This window comes from Brachyistius frenatus, unplaced genomic scaffold (genome assembly GCF_029030835.1).
Source record: "Brachyistius frenatus isolate BFR_SWC_R1_liver_20210118 unplaced genomic scaffold, ASM2903083v1 Contig_83, whole genome shotgun sequence".
In the NCBI taxonomy this organism is placed as follows: Eukaryota; Metazoa; Chordata; class Actinopteri; family Embiotocidae; genus Brachyistius; species Brachyistius frenatus.
This window is the reverse complement of record NW_027210682.1, coordinates 1417076-1433377: the sequence shown is the minus strand read 5'-3', so window position 1 is coordinate 1433377 and position 16302 is coordinate 1417076. Positions and strand designations below refer to the sequence as shown.

Here is a 16302-nt window from a genome sequence, read left to right as displayed (position 1 = left end):
TTATCAAATCAGGCTTCTTTCTTTATATAAATCCATGAGTCGATTAAATATTAGGTTATGATTTTACAGGCGTTAACATAATTTAACTCTCATAATTTAAACACATTTTTCTCTTGGTACACCACAGTTCACACGTAACAATTAAAAGACAGCATTTGGCAGACGAGGCAGTTCAAGAACATTGAAAACACTGTTGGATGCTAAATCCAAGACATGGAGCTAAAAGCTAAATTATTCTGAACACTGTGTGTTAACTGGAGTTACATTTTGGGCTCCAAACCGGTGTCCTGAATCAGTCGTTGAAAACGAATCAGATTTTTAGGGTGTTGTAAAGAATATTACAAGTCTCTACAATCTCGCCTTCAATAAGGGATATGAAACAGAGGAGAACCTGCTCATATATATATATTTTTTTTTTTTATCTTGTAGACTTTGACTGTTAAAATAATCAATATAAACTATTACCACTATGTATTTCTTATCACCAATATAGTCTGGTTAAATTCAGCTCTGCATTTTGGTTTGAAATGTGCAACTAAAACCGTCTTTATCTCAAAATATGAAGTGCACAAGGATTAAGATTGATACTTAGGGGATTTCTGAGAAAGATATTTAGAAATTAAAGAGACAGTTTTTCTGTTATGTTTGTTTTTAGTTGAACATACTGACAAATATTAAGAATAATATTCTCACACCTGATGACAACACAAATAGCATTGTGGATAGTCAATATGGCTCATAGCAGCAAACTGTGATGGTATGTGTGTGTGTATGTGTGTAAACTGTATGTGAGAGCGTGTGTGCTCATATGTATTTTACTCCTGCGCTGCTACAGCTGCTCACACTTGGAAGGAAAAGAAGACAAACAGCACAATCACTTGTTCTCTATGAGCATCTGTACTTTGCACACCAGATCTCTGGCCAGGGTCAAAATCTGCTTTATGTTGTGGTGCTCAGCCATTTCTGAAAGAAAAAGGAAAATACAATCATGTTTAGTATTTTTTAACAGTGCAACAATTTCAAAAAATAACTTCACAAAAAGCTGAATATTCCTTAAATGTCTGGAGAACATCTGAACCAGTTCTGGAATAGTCTGACTGAGCTGATGGACCTTTGTAACTTTGTACAAAAATGTGTCTATGTGGAAAAAGTTCAAACTTAAACACTCACACTTACTCTGAAGTCTGTTCAAGTTTTCCTTCAACTTCTCAAATTTAGTTTTGTGTTGAAGGTGAGCTTCTTGACAGAGAAAACCATGTACTAATTAAAAGGTTGTGTGGATATGATAAATCTTTGAAGTTTTTAAGGTCGCACTGTGAAAAAAATAACATCAGTAAGTCATTGTTAAATAACCGTACCCAACTGCTGATAATACAATCTAATGCTTTTTAACTGAATATTAGACACAGGTGCCGAGTCATACATGCTGTGACACTTAAACTCCAAAGCTTTTTAAATTCTTTTTAAATTTACATGTGAAAAGCATCCTCATACTCAGTCAGTAAGAGCTGGAAGAACTGGGAGGCCACAGTGAACAACCTTGAGCTCAATAGATAAGAGAGACTTGGGAGTAGTTTTGAATTACGATGAGACTCCTTCTTCTTATCGCCAGGCCAGAGTGAGTTTGGAAAAACTCTAGTTAAAACTGACATTTTTACTTCCATCTAACCCAAACTGCAAATTATAGAGTATATAACAGCCTTACAACGAGTCAGAGACACTGATGTTATTAAACCCGTTCTAAAAACTCTCAACTGTGACTCTACTGAACAGCAACAGAAATGAACCACATGTGTTAGATCCTTTTTCGTCACAGTATCACTATAGAATGAAACTGCATGTGCCACCTTCTGCAATGTAGAACAATTGCATTTTTTGTGTTTTTATTTTTATTTCATTTTAATGTCTATATGCGTAGGAACAAGTACGTAGCATTAACAAACGCCACACACCACAGCATTTATAGCCCAAGCTAATTTGCAATCCCTGTCACTAGATGGGCCTTTAAAATACATAAAAGTTAACAACTCACATCACATACACAAGAAACAACACAAATCACCAACTCAACAATAAGTGTGCACATTCAAAACATAAAACTCAACTAGAAAATACAGACAGAACAATATAAGACAAATGAATACAGAAATGCACCATAAAACCAGAGTACCAGATTATTCATGACTAAATGACTGATCCCTCTTCAAAAGCTGTTTCAGTTTGATCCAAAATGATCCAAATCAGGATCCGGTTTGAATGAATTTCATAGCACATAAACGGTCCGGTCTCAGTACAGGGACCTCCAGGGTGGAAGAGGCAAATAAATACAGAATGCTATTCAAACAAAAACACTCTGGCCCTGTTTCCTTCTGGCAATATGAATCTGTCCTCGTCTGTCCTGGCCTGATAGGACTACAAGTGGTTAGCTTTAAGCCGTCTCGAGTGAATACTTGTGATCGCATCGTACTTCCCCGCTCTATATACAAATAAACACGTATAACATGGAAATATGCAAATAAATAAGCACAGCAGAAACAGGTGTTTGACAGGTTCGCTGTGCCTCATTTTAATGCTCCGTGTTTTAGACATTTATGACGTATTTCATGTTTGTAAATGTCCAAACACAGTTTAGTAAGTTTGTAGGGGAATTTATAGGCCAATTCAGGTTGTGAAATTTGGGTAGTTTTGGGTCACGTTATTTAATTGTTCCATTGTTGTTCCATAACTGTTTAATTGCATCCTGGGTGCGTTCACACCTGTACTTTAGCTGGCCCCTTGTGATCCAATCACACCGGGACTGAGAAGGACAGATTGATAATGCTGGTTGGAAACAATGATTTTCTTTATCAAAGAAAAGGTTTACATTGGTCTTCTCTGCACAGAGGTGCTTATTGAACAGGCTGTGATTTGACATTCAGGCTGTAATTTTAATATCATTAGTGTTTGCTTGACGCTGCTTCAGGTTCCAGTGAATCAAAGAAGCACAACGGCCATCTAGTATTGTAGCCTTTGTGTAAAACATCTGAACAGTTTTACACATCTCAGACCGTGTTGTGTTCACTGACGGCTATTTCCCTTTTTAGTAAAATAACTGAGCCAAACAGAGATTTGTCAAACCTTAACTGGGACATAATCTTGTTGTCCCACAGCCTAAGCATTTGTTGACAGAATTATCGCCATTAAAATGGCCACAAGAGTGGATTAGACTGACTCTGCTTTATGTGTTGTAAGTTGACTCAGACTGATAATTATTGAATCTGCACGTTAATATGATATCGATAAATCAGTTTTTCGGTTGACTGAATGACAGACAGGATGAATCGGTATAATCTGCATTCGTTTGGGTGAAATAACTCTCCCCCAATTAGAAAAGAGAGAACGTGACCACCATATCAGAATTAATGACATGGTGAAATGAAACAGTCTGTCAGCCTGATTGTTGTCCAATAAGGCTGTAGGAGAAAGATGTTTCAAACAGTGACTACACTGGTGTAACAGAGGATTCAGCATCATGACTTTTATTCCGTAGTACGAGTCAAGCTCTTAAAATGCTGGATCTTATAATCTTTATAATGTAACATCTTTTTTACATTCACATCTTTCAGCCACATGTTTGCACTACTACCACATAATGTGGTACATTTTTACCATTGAAGAACTTAATGATGTCGGTGAAGTCCATGTTGTTCTCCAGAATGATGTCCCTGTACATCTCCACCAGCGACAGGGCGATGAAGAGGACAAAGTGACTAGAGGAGACGTATTTGGCTGCCCAGATGGTTTCCCACACTGCAAACACGTCGTCATACACCAGTTCTGGAAGATGAAAGCACACAAGGGAGTGTTCGGTTGGGAGGTGAGTGTGTGGAGTGAAATAGTGGAGAGAGATAAGAGAGGAAGCAAAGCCAAGCAAATATGTCGAGATAGTTAATATAAAGTGGGGTTATATGATGATAGCCCATGGCTAAACCTCTGGTATAATGCATAGTGAATTGTAAAGCCAATTTATGGAGTGGCAGCTGACAATTGCATGTGTTGTTAACCCTTGTGTTGTCCTTGGGTCAAAATGACCCGCAGCTGTGTTCAACCAAGTTCTATTTTATTTTCATATTTTTTGGGATCATTGGTGACAAGGAGACTGTGAAGGTTTCTTTAAAGAATGATGACCAATGATTCCAAAAAATATAGAAACATAGAAATAAAACAAAACTTGGTTGAATACAGCTGTGGGTCATTTTGACCCAAGGACAACACAAGGGTTCACAAGCTGCCAAGTGGTGTTGTATTCTGTCCACAAACAGCTCAAAGAGGGGTGAATCTTCCCTTCCTTCAATTGGCATAAAGCCTTTCACACTGTGCCGTCAATTTACCTCGCTTGAAGTCTAGCAGAAACCAGCGGTAGCAGAAGTAGAAGTGGGTGTAGTCTCCGTTCTGGTGCATTAGCTCAAACATCTCAGAATCCAGGATCTGTACCGAGGGAGGATCACAGGAGATTCAGAGAGAAAATAAATAATGAGACCAACTGTGAGAGAAGAATGTGAAAACAAAGGGGGTTTGTATGTAATGAATAAATGTAGTGGTAGTTGACCGCTACAACATGTGAAAAGACTTGAGTGGAGGTATGTCACCTGGATTAGGGAGCGCATGTTTGCAAAGTGAGTATCCATAGCTCCTCCATGGGGAAAGTTTTGATTCATTTTCTTCATGAGTTCAGTGAAGCAGCTGAAAGCCATGGCTTCTGTAAGGAGGACAGAGAGAGGACGCCAGAGTGAATAAGTTGGTGGGCAAACGCTCCTCTGCTGTTCCATCAATAACTGTAAAAGTAGACCAAATGTCAGAGAAGAGGGAAAATAAATAGTGAATCATTGTGTTGACTCACCATCATCCAGAATGACGAGAAGTGGAGCCAGCAGGTCACACATTCCCTGTACGTAACCGATGTCAAGGTGCCTCCAGATATAACTGTAAATATACAAGCAGGAGAAGTGAACTTAACTCTACTTGGCTGTTTGTCTCTGTGAGTCATACGCTGTAGTGAAGATTTAGCAGTGCTTCCACATTTTTCTGCAACACTGAAGCCTCGTTTTTCAAAATAATGTTCACCAGTTATCAAGGCAACCACGCGTGCAGTCCAAAATCGGTTATTACTATTTATGATGACACGTTTAGGCTTCTCAAAGTTGTAAATTTAACACCTATCGGTGTAGAGTGCGGGCCTTTCAGTTGTACCAATTTGAAGGTCCACTGAAGCGTAAAATGAAGACAGCTTTGTTCATTATCATTTCCAGGAAAATATTATTTCCTTTTAGGGATAGCGCAGGCACTTTATATTGATATATGAGTATGTTAAATGTGTGTGTTGGTCTACCTGCCTGTGACACTCAGCCCAAACCAATGTTGTTCCTCCTGACAACTAACAGCTTTAAAAGCAGGTGATGAATGTATCGTTCAATGTTTTACATATAAATGAGCATCTATTACATTCAAGCCCTCACTCAATGAGTTCACACAATGCTGATTAAGCCTATCACATCTTTGTATTTCACAGTATACAGAGCTTTTAAAGTTGGTGTCTGGTGAGACGTTCCCACACTGGCAGGATGAATCCGTACGAGGCTCTACGGGCAGAGTATGAGCACAAGAGACTTTCGCCAGTGGAGCCGACAAATTTCCAGTTCAGCCGTGCGCTAACTTGAATGGGAATAAAATATTTCCAATGCGCCTATTGACTATCTAAATGTTATCAGAATGAATGTTTCAAATTCTGATAGTGAAATGAGTCATTTTGCAGAAGTTGTGATGCTCAAAACAATTCATGCACAGTTTTACAGCTGTAACAGTAGAGACAGAGTCTATGACGCAAACAGGTCAACAGTGTTATTGTAATTACGCTCCTTGGCAGAAGGGGGAGACAAAAGTTCCAAACTGAAGGTTTAAGTGTCATACACCTACTCACATGACAAGGCCTACTTTAAACAGAAGGACAACAAAATTAAAGGAAGTCAATACATTACTTCCAGGCACATTACATAAGATATTATCTGAACGAGTGAAAAATACAATACTTTCATTTCTCCGTTGTCATATATATGTATACATACACCATACTCTTCATTCATTTCTTATACGAAGCAGACTAGGATGGCCAGCGGACTTTTTGAGGAACATTAACTTGAAGATCACGATAAAATTACATTGATTGGGACTATTTTCTGCTGCAGACACATCAGATGCTCTAGTTTGTGTTTCCAGCAGACAGAATACATTGAATTTAATCCAAATTTAAATAATATACACTGCCGTTCAAAAGTTTGGGGTCACTTAGAAATTCCCTTGTTTTTGAAAGAAAAGCATATGTTTTGTCCATTAAAATAACATCAAATTGATCAGAGATATTGTGTAGACATTGTTAATGTTGTAAATGACTACTATACTGTACAGCTGATTTTTTATGAAATATCTACATAGGTGTACAGAGGCCCATTCTCAGCAACCATTACCCCGTCTTCCAATGGCAAGTTGTGTTTGCTAATGCAAGTTGATCATTTCAACAGGCTAACTGATCATCAGAAAACCCTTGTGCAATTATGCTAGCACAGCTGAAAACTGTTGTGCTGATTAAAGAAGCAATAAATCTGACCTTCTTTGGACTAGTTGAGTATTTGGAGCATCAGAAGTTGTGGGTTCCATTACAGGCTCAAAATGGCCAGAAACAAAGAACTTTCTTCTGAAACTCATCAGTCTATTCTTGTTCTCTGAAATGAAGGCTATTCCATGCGAGAAACTGCCAAGAAACTGCCAACGCTGTGTACTACTCCCTTCACAGAGCAGCGCAAACGGGCTCTAACCCGAATAGAAAGAGGAGTGGGAGGCCCCGGTGCACAACTAAGCAGGATGACAAATACATACAGAGTGTCTAGTTTGAGAAACAGACGCCTCACAGGTCCTCAACTGGCAGCGTCATTAAATAGTACCCGCAAAACACCAGTCTCAACGTCAACAGTGAAAAGGCGACTCCGGGATGCTGGCCTTCTAGGCAGAGTTGCAAAGAAAAAGCCGTATCTCAGACTGGCCAATAAAAAGAAGAGATTAAGATGAGCAAAAGAACACAGACACTGGACGGAGGAAGACTGGAAAAAAGTGTGATGGACCGACGAATATAAATTTGAGGTGTTCGGATCACAAAGAAGAACATTCGTGAGGCGCAGACCAAATGAAAAGATGCTGGAGGAGTGCTTGACGCCATCTGTCAAGCATGGTGCAGGCAATGTGATGGTCTGGGGATGCTTTGGCTGTGGTAAAGTGGGAGATTTGTACAGTGCAAAAGGGATCTTGAAGACGGAAGGCTATCACTCCATTTTGCAACGCCATGCCATACCCTGTGGACAGCACTTGATTGGAGCCAAATTCCTCATACAACAGGACAATGACCCAAAGCACAGCTCCAAACTATGTAAGAACTATTTAGGAAAGAAGCAGTCAGCTAGTATTCTGTCTATCACAGTGGACAGTCACCGGATCTCAGCCCTATTGAGTTGTTGTGGGCGCAGCTTGACTATATGGTACGCAAGAAGTGCCCATCAAGCCAATCTGACTTGTGGGAGGTGCTTCAGGAAGCATGGGGAGAAATCTCTTCAGGTTACCTTAACAAATTGACAGCTAGAATGCCACAGGTCTGCAAGGCTGTAATTGCTGCAAATGGAGGATTCTTTGATGAAAGCAAAGTTTGAAAGACACAAGTATTATTTCAATTAAAAATCAGTATTTCTAACTTTGTCAATGACATTTCTTCCTATTTAAACTCATTTCATGTATGTTTTCAGGGAAAACAACAAAATTTCTAAATGACCCCAAACTTTTGAATGGCAGTGTACTTTGTCTATGTTTTTTGTAATAAGGCAACATGTCAGCCAGTTCATCAGTGTGGCTCCCAGATGTGTTTTTAATAGTTTGTGGACAACAATGGAGCTCTGTGGCAAAAAATAATAAGATATACCAGGGGCTGGATACAAGGTGTCGCGAACGAGCTTTGAAGTATCTTTCTCCAAATGCCAGAAACACATGTCCTCCCCAGTTATCTCATTTGACCCTGGATGTACCTCTCCCAATTCTCAACCCCCATGTCATGAGATAACGTGAACTTTTGTTAAACTGCTCAGGCCTTTCTTTATTAGCCCCTTTTACCTCATAAAAACCCAAACTTCTGCCACAAGTGACGATATCCACACCCTTTTAGGTGTATAAAACAAGTCACTTTGGAGACAACATCCTGCCAGCCGAAAACCACAGGATATCCTTTTTAATCCCTTTTGGGTCACAACCACTCCAATACACCAACTCCAAAGTTGATACTCTCCAGACGCCAGATGACCTCCAGTATTGACCATCTCGAAGATCCATGTCTCCCTCATGTGGTCATAGGTCACCAAAAACTCATGAATTATAAGAACAAAATATGGACTTTGTGATTCCTAACTATATACCCATGCTATAATGCACTCTGATGATTCTGCTAACAGTGTAACATTGATAGAAAGTGTTCTGCATCGCAAACTATGACTTTATGTGAATATGCGGACACTCTCTCTCTACTCCTCTATGTCTCTCACCCCTCTCTCTCTCTTCTTCACCCTCCTTCACCTCTCTATCCGAGTAATTCGGTAGAATGACATTATCGTTTAAAATATGATCTGTGTTGTAATAATATATCTCATGTTACGTTGGTGAAGTGAAATAAGGGACTTCTTTTATACATAGTTTGAATCAAATCGTGCTAAACGTGGGCCCTCAAGACACCCCCTCCTGAAATTTGACAGCCTGATCCTTGACCATCCTCTTCAGTTTAAGAGAGGGAGACTCGAGCTGATCATGCAGATTCAGAGTCATTTTAGTTTTCTTGTAGATTCAATTTAGTTTGTTTGAAATTCGATTTGCTTTTCTTTTGGTCCATTTAGATTCACTTTAACTCTCATCCTTCATTTCAAGACTCCTTCAAGTTAATTTTCGTTCCTCTTAGAGTTTGCAGTTATTATTGAGTTTTGCTAAGTTTTGACTTAGTCATTTTTGTATCTGCCTTTTTGTTAAGTTTTTAGCGCACACAGTGATCAAAGTCTTAGAGTACGTCAGCAACTTCGCTGATTACGTACTCAGTTCAATCCATTTTAATGAGCCTGTATCACTATCAGTAATTTTGTTAACGCCACGAGCAAGGTGCGATATAAGCGGTAAAAGGTAATGAACTAAGATGAGCGTGGGAACAATCATCAACATATTAAAATTTTCTATGAATAAAAAGGTGGGGAAGGTATTTGCAATCTTCCTTTTATTCGCCTTCATTATGTCCCTTCTGATGTCAGTGTTTTACCTGCACATAATGTTGCGCAGTTTCTCCAGGTTGGCAGGAGTGAAGTACGAGTAGTTCCTGTCACAGCGCTGGACGTCTTTTTCAATGCGGTGCAGATTTAATGTATACAAGTCCAATAGCTCTTGCTGCAACAAACAAAATGATGATGACGCATAAATTAAACTCATAAATGATTTACCAGAGCATAAATGAATTTGAACTTTTAAAAAAATGTGTGCATACAGAGAAAGTAGTCCCGGATGATTCTTGAGAAGTCACTTCGTTCTTCGTGTATTCAGGTGTGGCCAGAGAGTCAAAGGGAGGGTAAAGGCTTTCCATCTCCGGCTCCTCCGACAGGATGGACTCGGTGCCCTCTGGACTGAGCTTTCCCTGCTCCCCTTCATGCCTGATCTCCACGTGAGGAGCTGAGTCCTCAGAGGAAGACGAGGTTTCACAATTTCCCTTCCTGCTCCAAGGCACCATGGAAACTTTGGCTATGGGGATCTCCTCCATCTCTATGGCTGAGGGAGACTCATCAGACTCGGTCATGACCTGAGCCTCAACTTTCTGAGAGGCAGAGTAGGTTTCTCTTGTTCTTGAGACCCCACTCTCTGCTGAGAGATCGAGATTCTGTCCCACATAGGGAGCCATGGGACCTTTGAATGATTTTTCTTTCCCTTCTGCCAGTAAAACCTTTTTATTAGTATCTGATTCATCCGTTTCTTTAATCTTTTCAACATTTGTTTCATTGAGCTTTGATGCTTCCTCAATACTCACTGCTGCTTCCTTTTTAAGACTTTGGTCACTGACTTCTCCTTTAGATCGTGCGGCAACTGCTGTTACTGTCATAGTTTCCTCATCAGACAATTTTTTTCCTGTTTCTAATGACTCTGAAGATTTAATTCCTTTAATGTTTGTATCCAGGCTTTCATCTTCAGACTTGGCTCCCTCTGTTTTACAAGCTACTGACTCCTCAATATTTTCTTGCATTTCAGGCTGCAAACTTGTCTCCTTTTTGTCTATGTTATAATCTGTTACCTCAGTCGCAGTATTTTCCACATCCTTGTTCACTTTGGGTGCTTTCTCCTCTTCCTCACCTTTGCCCTTCCCTTCACCTTTCACCTGGCTGTCCACATCCTCTGTCAGACCTTCACTCTCCACCCCTGCAGCTTTGACAGAGCTCTGTGAGGCCTGAGGGACAGCTGCAGATCTCGGGTTTGTATCAGGCACAGCACTGTCCTCTGTGCTGAAGGAGCCGTCCGACAGGCCAGAGGTGATGGAGAAGTTGCGGGAGGAAGGATGTCCAGAGTCCGGAGAGCTTGTCCCGTTCTGCAGAGCTCCATTGGGCATCTTTGGCACCTGTTTGGCCTCTTCGCTCTTGGGCTCTGTTTCAATCTGATCGACTTCCTCGACAGACTCAAACACCTGAAAGAACAAGCCAAAGGGCAACAAACTACTCCAGGGAAAGGGATGGGAGGATGTTAAGAACTCGCAGGAGAGAGAATACAGCAATGAGGAGTATTTGATAAAAATGTTGAGATCACATGCATTACTTTAGTCATATATATTTTGAAATGTGCAATAAAAGATCAGGACATTTGCATTTTAAAACTTTAACAGACTTACTCAGTAGTGGTTTTGGAAGAACATTTTAAAAGACCTAACGACAATCAATGCAGACTGTAATAAGGTGAGTTTTTGATACCTGTGTGCTGCTGCTGGAATCACTCTGCAGGCGAGCTAGACTCTGCCTGTCTGAGCTCTGGGAGGACTGGGACTACAGAATAAAAAAATCATTAAGGGCATTTTTCATTCATATGTTGTGATCACATTAATAAGGGTACACCTGTGTATTGCACTTTGAAAAAGAGGGGTCAAAATCAAAGCACCTGGTACCTGACAAGATAGCTCCTGGCATGGCTCAAGCTCCAAAAATGTAAAATTAGTGGAGTTACCCTTTAACTACTTTTACCAAGAACTGAGGCTGCTTGGTATGGCATTTGATATGTATATTCCTGCTCCCTAAGAAGAAACATATCACATGTTTTGAACCCTTGCACCACCATCCGTCCACAGAAAAATCCAACCTTATATGCTGTTACTTTTATGTCCTTGTCTCAGGAGAAACTACCAGTTATCATCATTTCTTTTCACAGACTTTCTGTGAGTGTCAGGCTACACTGATTTAATGTTTCAGTGTGGTCACCTTTTGTGCAAATCTGCTTGATTATGTGTTCCTGCTTTACCTCATTGCTCACAGTGGAATCGTGATGGGTCATCTTATGACTGGAGCTGTCCATGCTTGCACCTGAGGTGCACTTGGCTAATGCTGCAGCGTGCTGCTCCTTCTCTCTCTGGCGGACAATCTCCTCACAGCCAACCCACTCACGCATGGTCTGTTGGTAGCACATTCGGACCTGTTCATCCACCTGGGGTGAAGATGAGGGATCGAGAGTCAGCGGTTCAGGTGGAAAATGCTACTAATGAAAAGCCATTAACGGGGAAACAACAAACCTCTTTCCTCTCGGTCTCGGACATTCCAAACTGGTAATGTCCCAGCAGGAAAGGCCACACCTCTTTACGCAGCGAGGGCTCCACACCACCGAAGTAGACCAGGCGCAGCAGCTCCTGCTCCTTGTAGGCCTGAAGACACAAAACCTGCTTCAGCCAACTCAGCTTGACATTTGGTCAATCTTTGTACTTTCACTTCTTTGTTTATAATGAAAATGATCACAAACTCTATGTTTAAAACATGCATTAGTGCTGCAAAACAGCAGAGGCTACAGGCTGCCAAAGCTGAAGTAGTTACCTTAGTGATAATCAAAAACCTAATTCACATCATTTATAAAGAACTAAACAGTTCTTAGAGGCATGTTTGGCACTAAACAGTTTCCCTTTGCAAGTTAAACTCTCCTTGGTTACAGGTAAATGTAACTAATGTTGAATAAACTGTAGCTGTGGACTTTGAGATTGACAGGGCCATTAGTCACGCTTTTCATGCACACTGTTGTGAGACTAATGGTGTGAACCACATGATTAGCAGAGGATAAATATTGATTAGACAGAAGACTGATGGGGTGAAAGAGAGATGCTGGGAGTGGACATGCACGCCTGTGTGTGTGTGGACAGCTGGCTGTCAGCAGTTCATATGAAGTGTGTGTTGCACTGCAGTGACACCAGCGATGCTTACCGTGCAGTCCTGGAGGAATGCCTTCCACACGTCTGTGGTGAGCCCTTTGCAGGCATCGCAGGGCACATCGGGCGCCACGATGGTGTGATTGATGAGAGCGGAGAGGTGTGTACGCACGGTGGAAAGGTGACGGCAGTATGCCAACCCTGGTTGACAATATAGTCAATTATTTAATGCCTCAGCAGAAGCAGGCCATAATTAAAATGAGAATATTATGTACTACTAACTCAAAAATATTTCACAGTGAATGTGAGTAGATATTAATATTTAAGGCTTTTCAGTATAAAAAGTAAGTAATCACATACAGCCATAAAATGCCCTGGAGATGATTTGATACTTCATGTTGTCACAAAGCAGCTTCAGAGGAGCCCTGTAGGAACATACAACACTGATTATTTCACGTCTGTAGAGGAAACCATTTGACATTAAACAGCAATTCTGTTCTCTTCCTTTAAAACACTGTCATTAAACCAATCATCTAGTGCTTATGAAGTTATTCATCTTGTCCTGAATGTCTAATATACTGAATCTAATGTAAAGTTAATTACAGTTTTGACGCTGACCTTTTATCAAATGGTACATTATTGCTCTGCCATTCACAACAAATGAGCCCAGCAGCGTGCCCTTTTTTCCATAGTCATCAACCATTTTATCTACCTTACCTTTTAACCTAATGCTCCAAACACATTGTCATTGCAGTGAAGGAAATGTCACATAATTATCTTGTGGGTAATTGCGAGTTTCTTGTATCTCTTCTCTATCCCCAGTGTCCTTCTTATTGTTGAGGACGCAAGTGACTGAGCATGTCCCCACAGCCTTCAGCAGTTTCCCTGTCACGATCTAGCGCAGTCTGTTCTGTGGTGTGTTTGTCTCTCACCTCTCATGGTTGCACCCTTTGGGTGTCGCCCCATCAGAGAAGCTCCCCTGAGAGCAGGAGGAACACGACGACTTCCTGAGAGTGGGGTGCCACACCATAGCTCCCTGATCCATCAAATCTGGAGGAGTCACTGCAGCATGCACACACACAAAAAACACACACCATCATTATCACTTTAAATTGGTGTATTGCTCAAGCTTGCAAGAACATTTACATTTGCACTTAGATGATTTAAAGAAGCAGTGTGTAGGATTTAGGGACATTTATTGGAAGAAATGGAATACAATATTTATAATTAGGATTTCATTTGTATTTAATCACCTGAAGCTGACAATCATTGTGTTTTTATTCCTTAGAATGAGTTCTTTACATCTACACAGGGACCAGGTCCCCTTCCATGGAGCCCACCATGTTTCTACTCTAGCCCAAAATGGACAAAACCAAACACTGGCCATTTGCCATAGAGAGGGACTTTAATTTCTCTATACGCGGCCACCGTAGATTCTTCCGCACACTTGGAAGGAGAGGGTGAGGCAAGGGGTGTTCAGTTTGTTTCAGTCTTTAACTTCGCCACTAGATATCCCAAAATTCCAACACACTGCAAAATTTTTGCCTGAGCAGAATTATTACAGCTTACTTGCTCTTGATTCCTGTTTGAGCAAAGATGAATCCCATAAACAAAAGCATTCACGCCAAATTTGAAGTCATGAAGACATCATATTTCATAACATTATTATAGAGAGAAAGATCAAGCAAGCAAGGCCCTTTCTCATTCCAGGACCAACACTCGATTAATCAGTTGTCCAGCAATCAGCTGTTAAAAGGTTAGAATGATGTGATGGAGTAAAAAAGGTGTGACACGATGTGGCTTTAATAACGGGACACATCAATAAACTGTGCCAGAGGCACAAGGCTGGCCGGGAGGATATAAGATGCAAGGAATTAAAGCAAGGAAAGCTGACAGATGGACAGATGAGCCAAGGTGTGAGAGGGTTACAGCTTCTTCCTGTGAATGAGGGAGATTCTTCAGGACAGCTGCAAGACATCTTGGGTACAACCGGGGTCCCTGTTTTGGAGGGGTACTGTCCGCTCAGTTGAGGGGAGGGGAGCGGAGACAGATGGGGAGGATGGGTTACAGTCACTGTAACAAACAACGAGCAACATTTCCATCAAGACGCAACGATGTGGAGAGGCCACTCATGCTCATGCTAATATGCTGCTCTGGATGGAAACTCACCAAACTCTGACTGGCTGTTTGGAAAGAGGATACGGAAGACATAGTCTGTTGCCTCGTCCTCCTCCTTATCTAAGGCCGAGTCGGAGGATCCAGATCCCTGAGGAGCCCTGTTCCGAAGCTTGGGAAACACCTTTCCCTGCAAAGAGAAAATAGCTGTTTTTAAATAAATGCCAGCAACAAAATAGCTAAAGTGCAGCTAAGCCATCCTTGTGCAGTAAAGATTATGCATGTCTGTGTAAGTAAGCTTGTTAATAGTGGCTGAACATGTGTGGGTGGTTTTCATAATTCAGTTTAGCTGCAGATACAAAGCTGCTCATGGTCTAACAAAAGCATCCATTTATTTAAGTAGACACTTCTGGTGTGCTGGTGCCAAAGGAACACTAAGCTGCCCATTCATCAGTATTACTCCACAATCTATTGTAATGAGCCAGTGCATCTATGTCCAAATCCAAATGTCTTTTTTGATCAATTTATTGATCAGATGGGGCTGATTTAGTGCTGTTTTCTGGAAGAATGCCACATAAGTTATGTATTGTGTTCTGAGTCTGAAGCCAAAGAGCTAACCCAAGAAAGAGCTCCTGTGCTGACCTTTCCCCTCTGGGACCAGAGTGGAGGGTCCAGCTGTCCGTGAGGAAGCAGGCCATTCTCCAGGCAGGAGAGGAATTGGAGCAAATGGCCTCCTCTGGGGAAGCGAAGTGGAGGTCTTTGGATCCCATCCTGACTGACCAGCACCACCGTCCCACCACTGTCCACTACAGGAGGTGCACATGAGAGGATTTCTTTACTAAGGTATTCATGATGACATTGTGTTGAAAGTTTGTGTTTAATTGTAGATAATAAAAAGAAAATGTAACAATAGCCTGCAAACACCGAGGTAAAATTATGGCATAGAGTGAATGTTTGTCTGCACGCACCTTGTTGATGACAATGCAAATAAACTATGTCCTCTAGAGGGATTGTCATGGCATAGTCCCAGTATACACTGCAAAACATCAAATGAGAGTCAGTAAAATTACAACCTAGACTCGTCTTAGCACACCAGAAAGGTCAAAAGCTGACAATGAAAAACAAATCCATACGGAATATTTACATATTATCTGATTCCAAATCTCAAGGGACATTCATTTTACAGAGTAGAGAGTGCACAGATGCCTCAGACAATAATCAATATTTTGGTGAGAGAAGTCACACACCGGCACAGGAGCATAATATGGTTTGCTAGTTTGAGAGAAATTTGATGGTGTCTCAGTCAATAAACCATCTGCTGGCTGCTGGAGTGCTGAAACAAAGAGCCTCATCAGATCAGCAGCATTTATTCAGCATACTGATCCGCACACAAACATACTGCATTATTTAGTAAGACTCGAATGTTAGACAAACAGCACAGAGAACAAGTATAGAAATAAAGTGCACGTCTTTGTGGAGGTGCATTACATGGATATGTATACATTGTGTGCACAATTATTAGGCAAGTGAGTATTTTGGCCATATCATAATTTGTATGCATATTTTCCAACTCCAAGCTGTATAATCTTGAATGCCTATTGGATTTAAGCATATCAGTTGATGTGAATTTGTGTAATGAGGGAGGGTGTGGCTTAAGGAGATCAACACCCCATATCAAGGTGTGCATAATTATTAGGCAGCTTCTTTTC

The 16302-nt window shown here is 41.0% G+C and overlaps 1 protein-coding gene across 1 annotated transcript in view; it reads right to left on the bottom strand.

The window, feature by feature from the left end:
- Positions 1-611: 611 nt before the first annotated feature.
- Positions 612-16302, bottom strand: part of sgsm1a (small G protein signaling modulator 1a) — a 37145-nt gene continuing 21454 nt past the window's right edge. Inside the window, exons 10-25 of the mRNA XM_069709584.1 lie at positions 15562-15629; positions 15236-15399; positions 14648-14783; positions 13411-13540; positions 12839-12903; positions 12534-12679; positions 11858-11986; positions 11590-11772; positions 11049-11120; positions 9587-10768; positions 9365-9489; positions 4880-4962; positions 4629-4738; positions 4371-4467; positions 3649-3816; positions 612-963 (exon numbers count right to left, since the gene is read on the bottom strand). Of these exons, the coding sequence (XP_069565685.1) occupies positions 875-963; positions 3649-3816; positions 4371-4467; positions 4629-4738; positions 4880-4962; positions 9365-9489; positions 9587-10768; positions 11049-11120; positions 11590-11772; positions 11858-11986; positions 12534-12679; positions 12839-12903; positions 13411-13540; positions 14648-14783; positions 15236-15399; positions 15562-15629 (2947 nt within the window). The 3' untranslated portion in view covers positions 612-874. The remainder of the gene's footprint in view (positions 964-3648; positions 3817-4370; positions 4468-4628; positions 4739-4879; positions 4963-9364; positions 9490-9586; positions 10769-11048; positions 11121-11589; positions 11773-11857; positions 11987-12533; positions 12680-12838; positions 12904-13410; positions 13541-14647; positions 14784-15235; positions 15400-15561; positions 15630-16302) is intronic.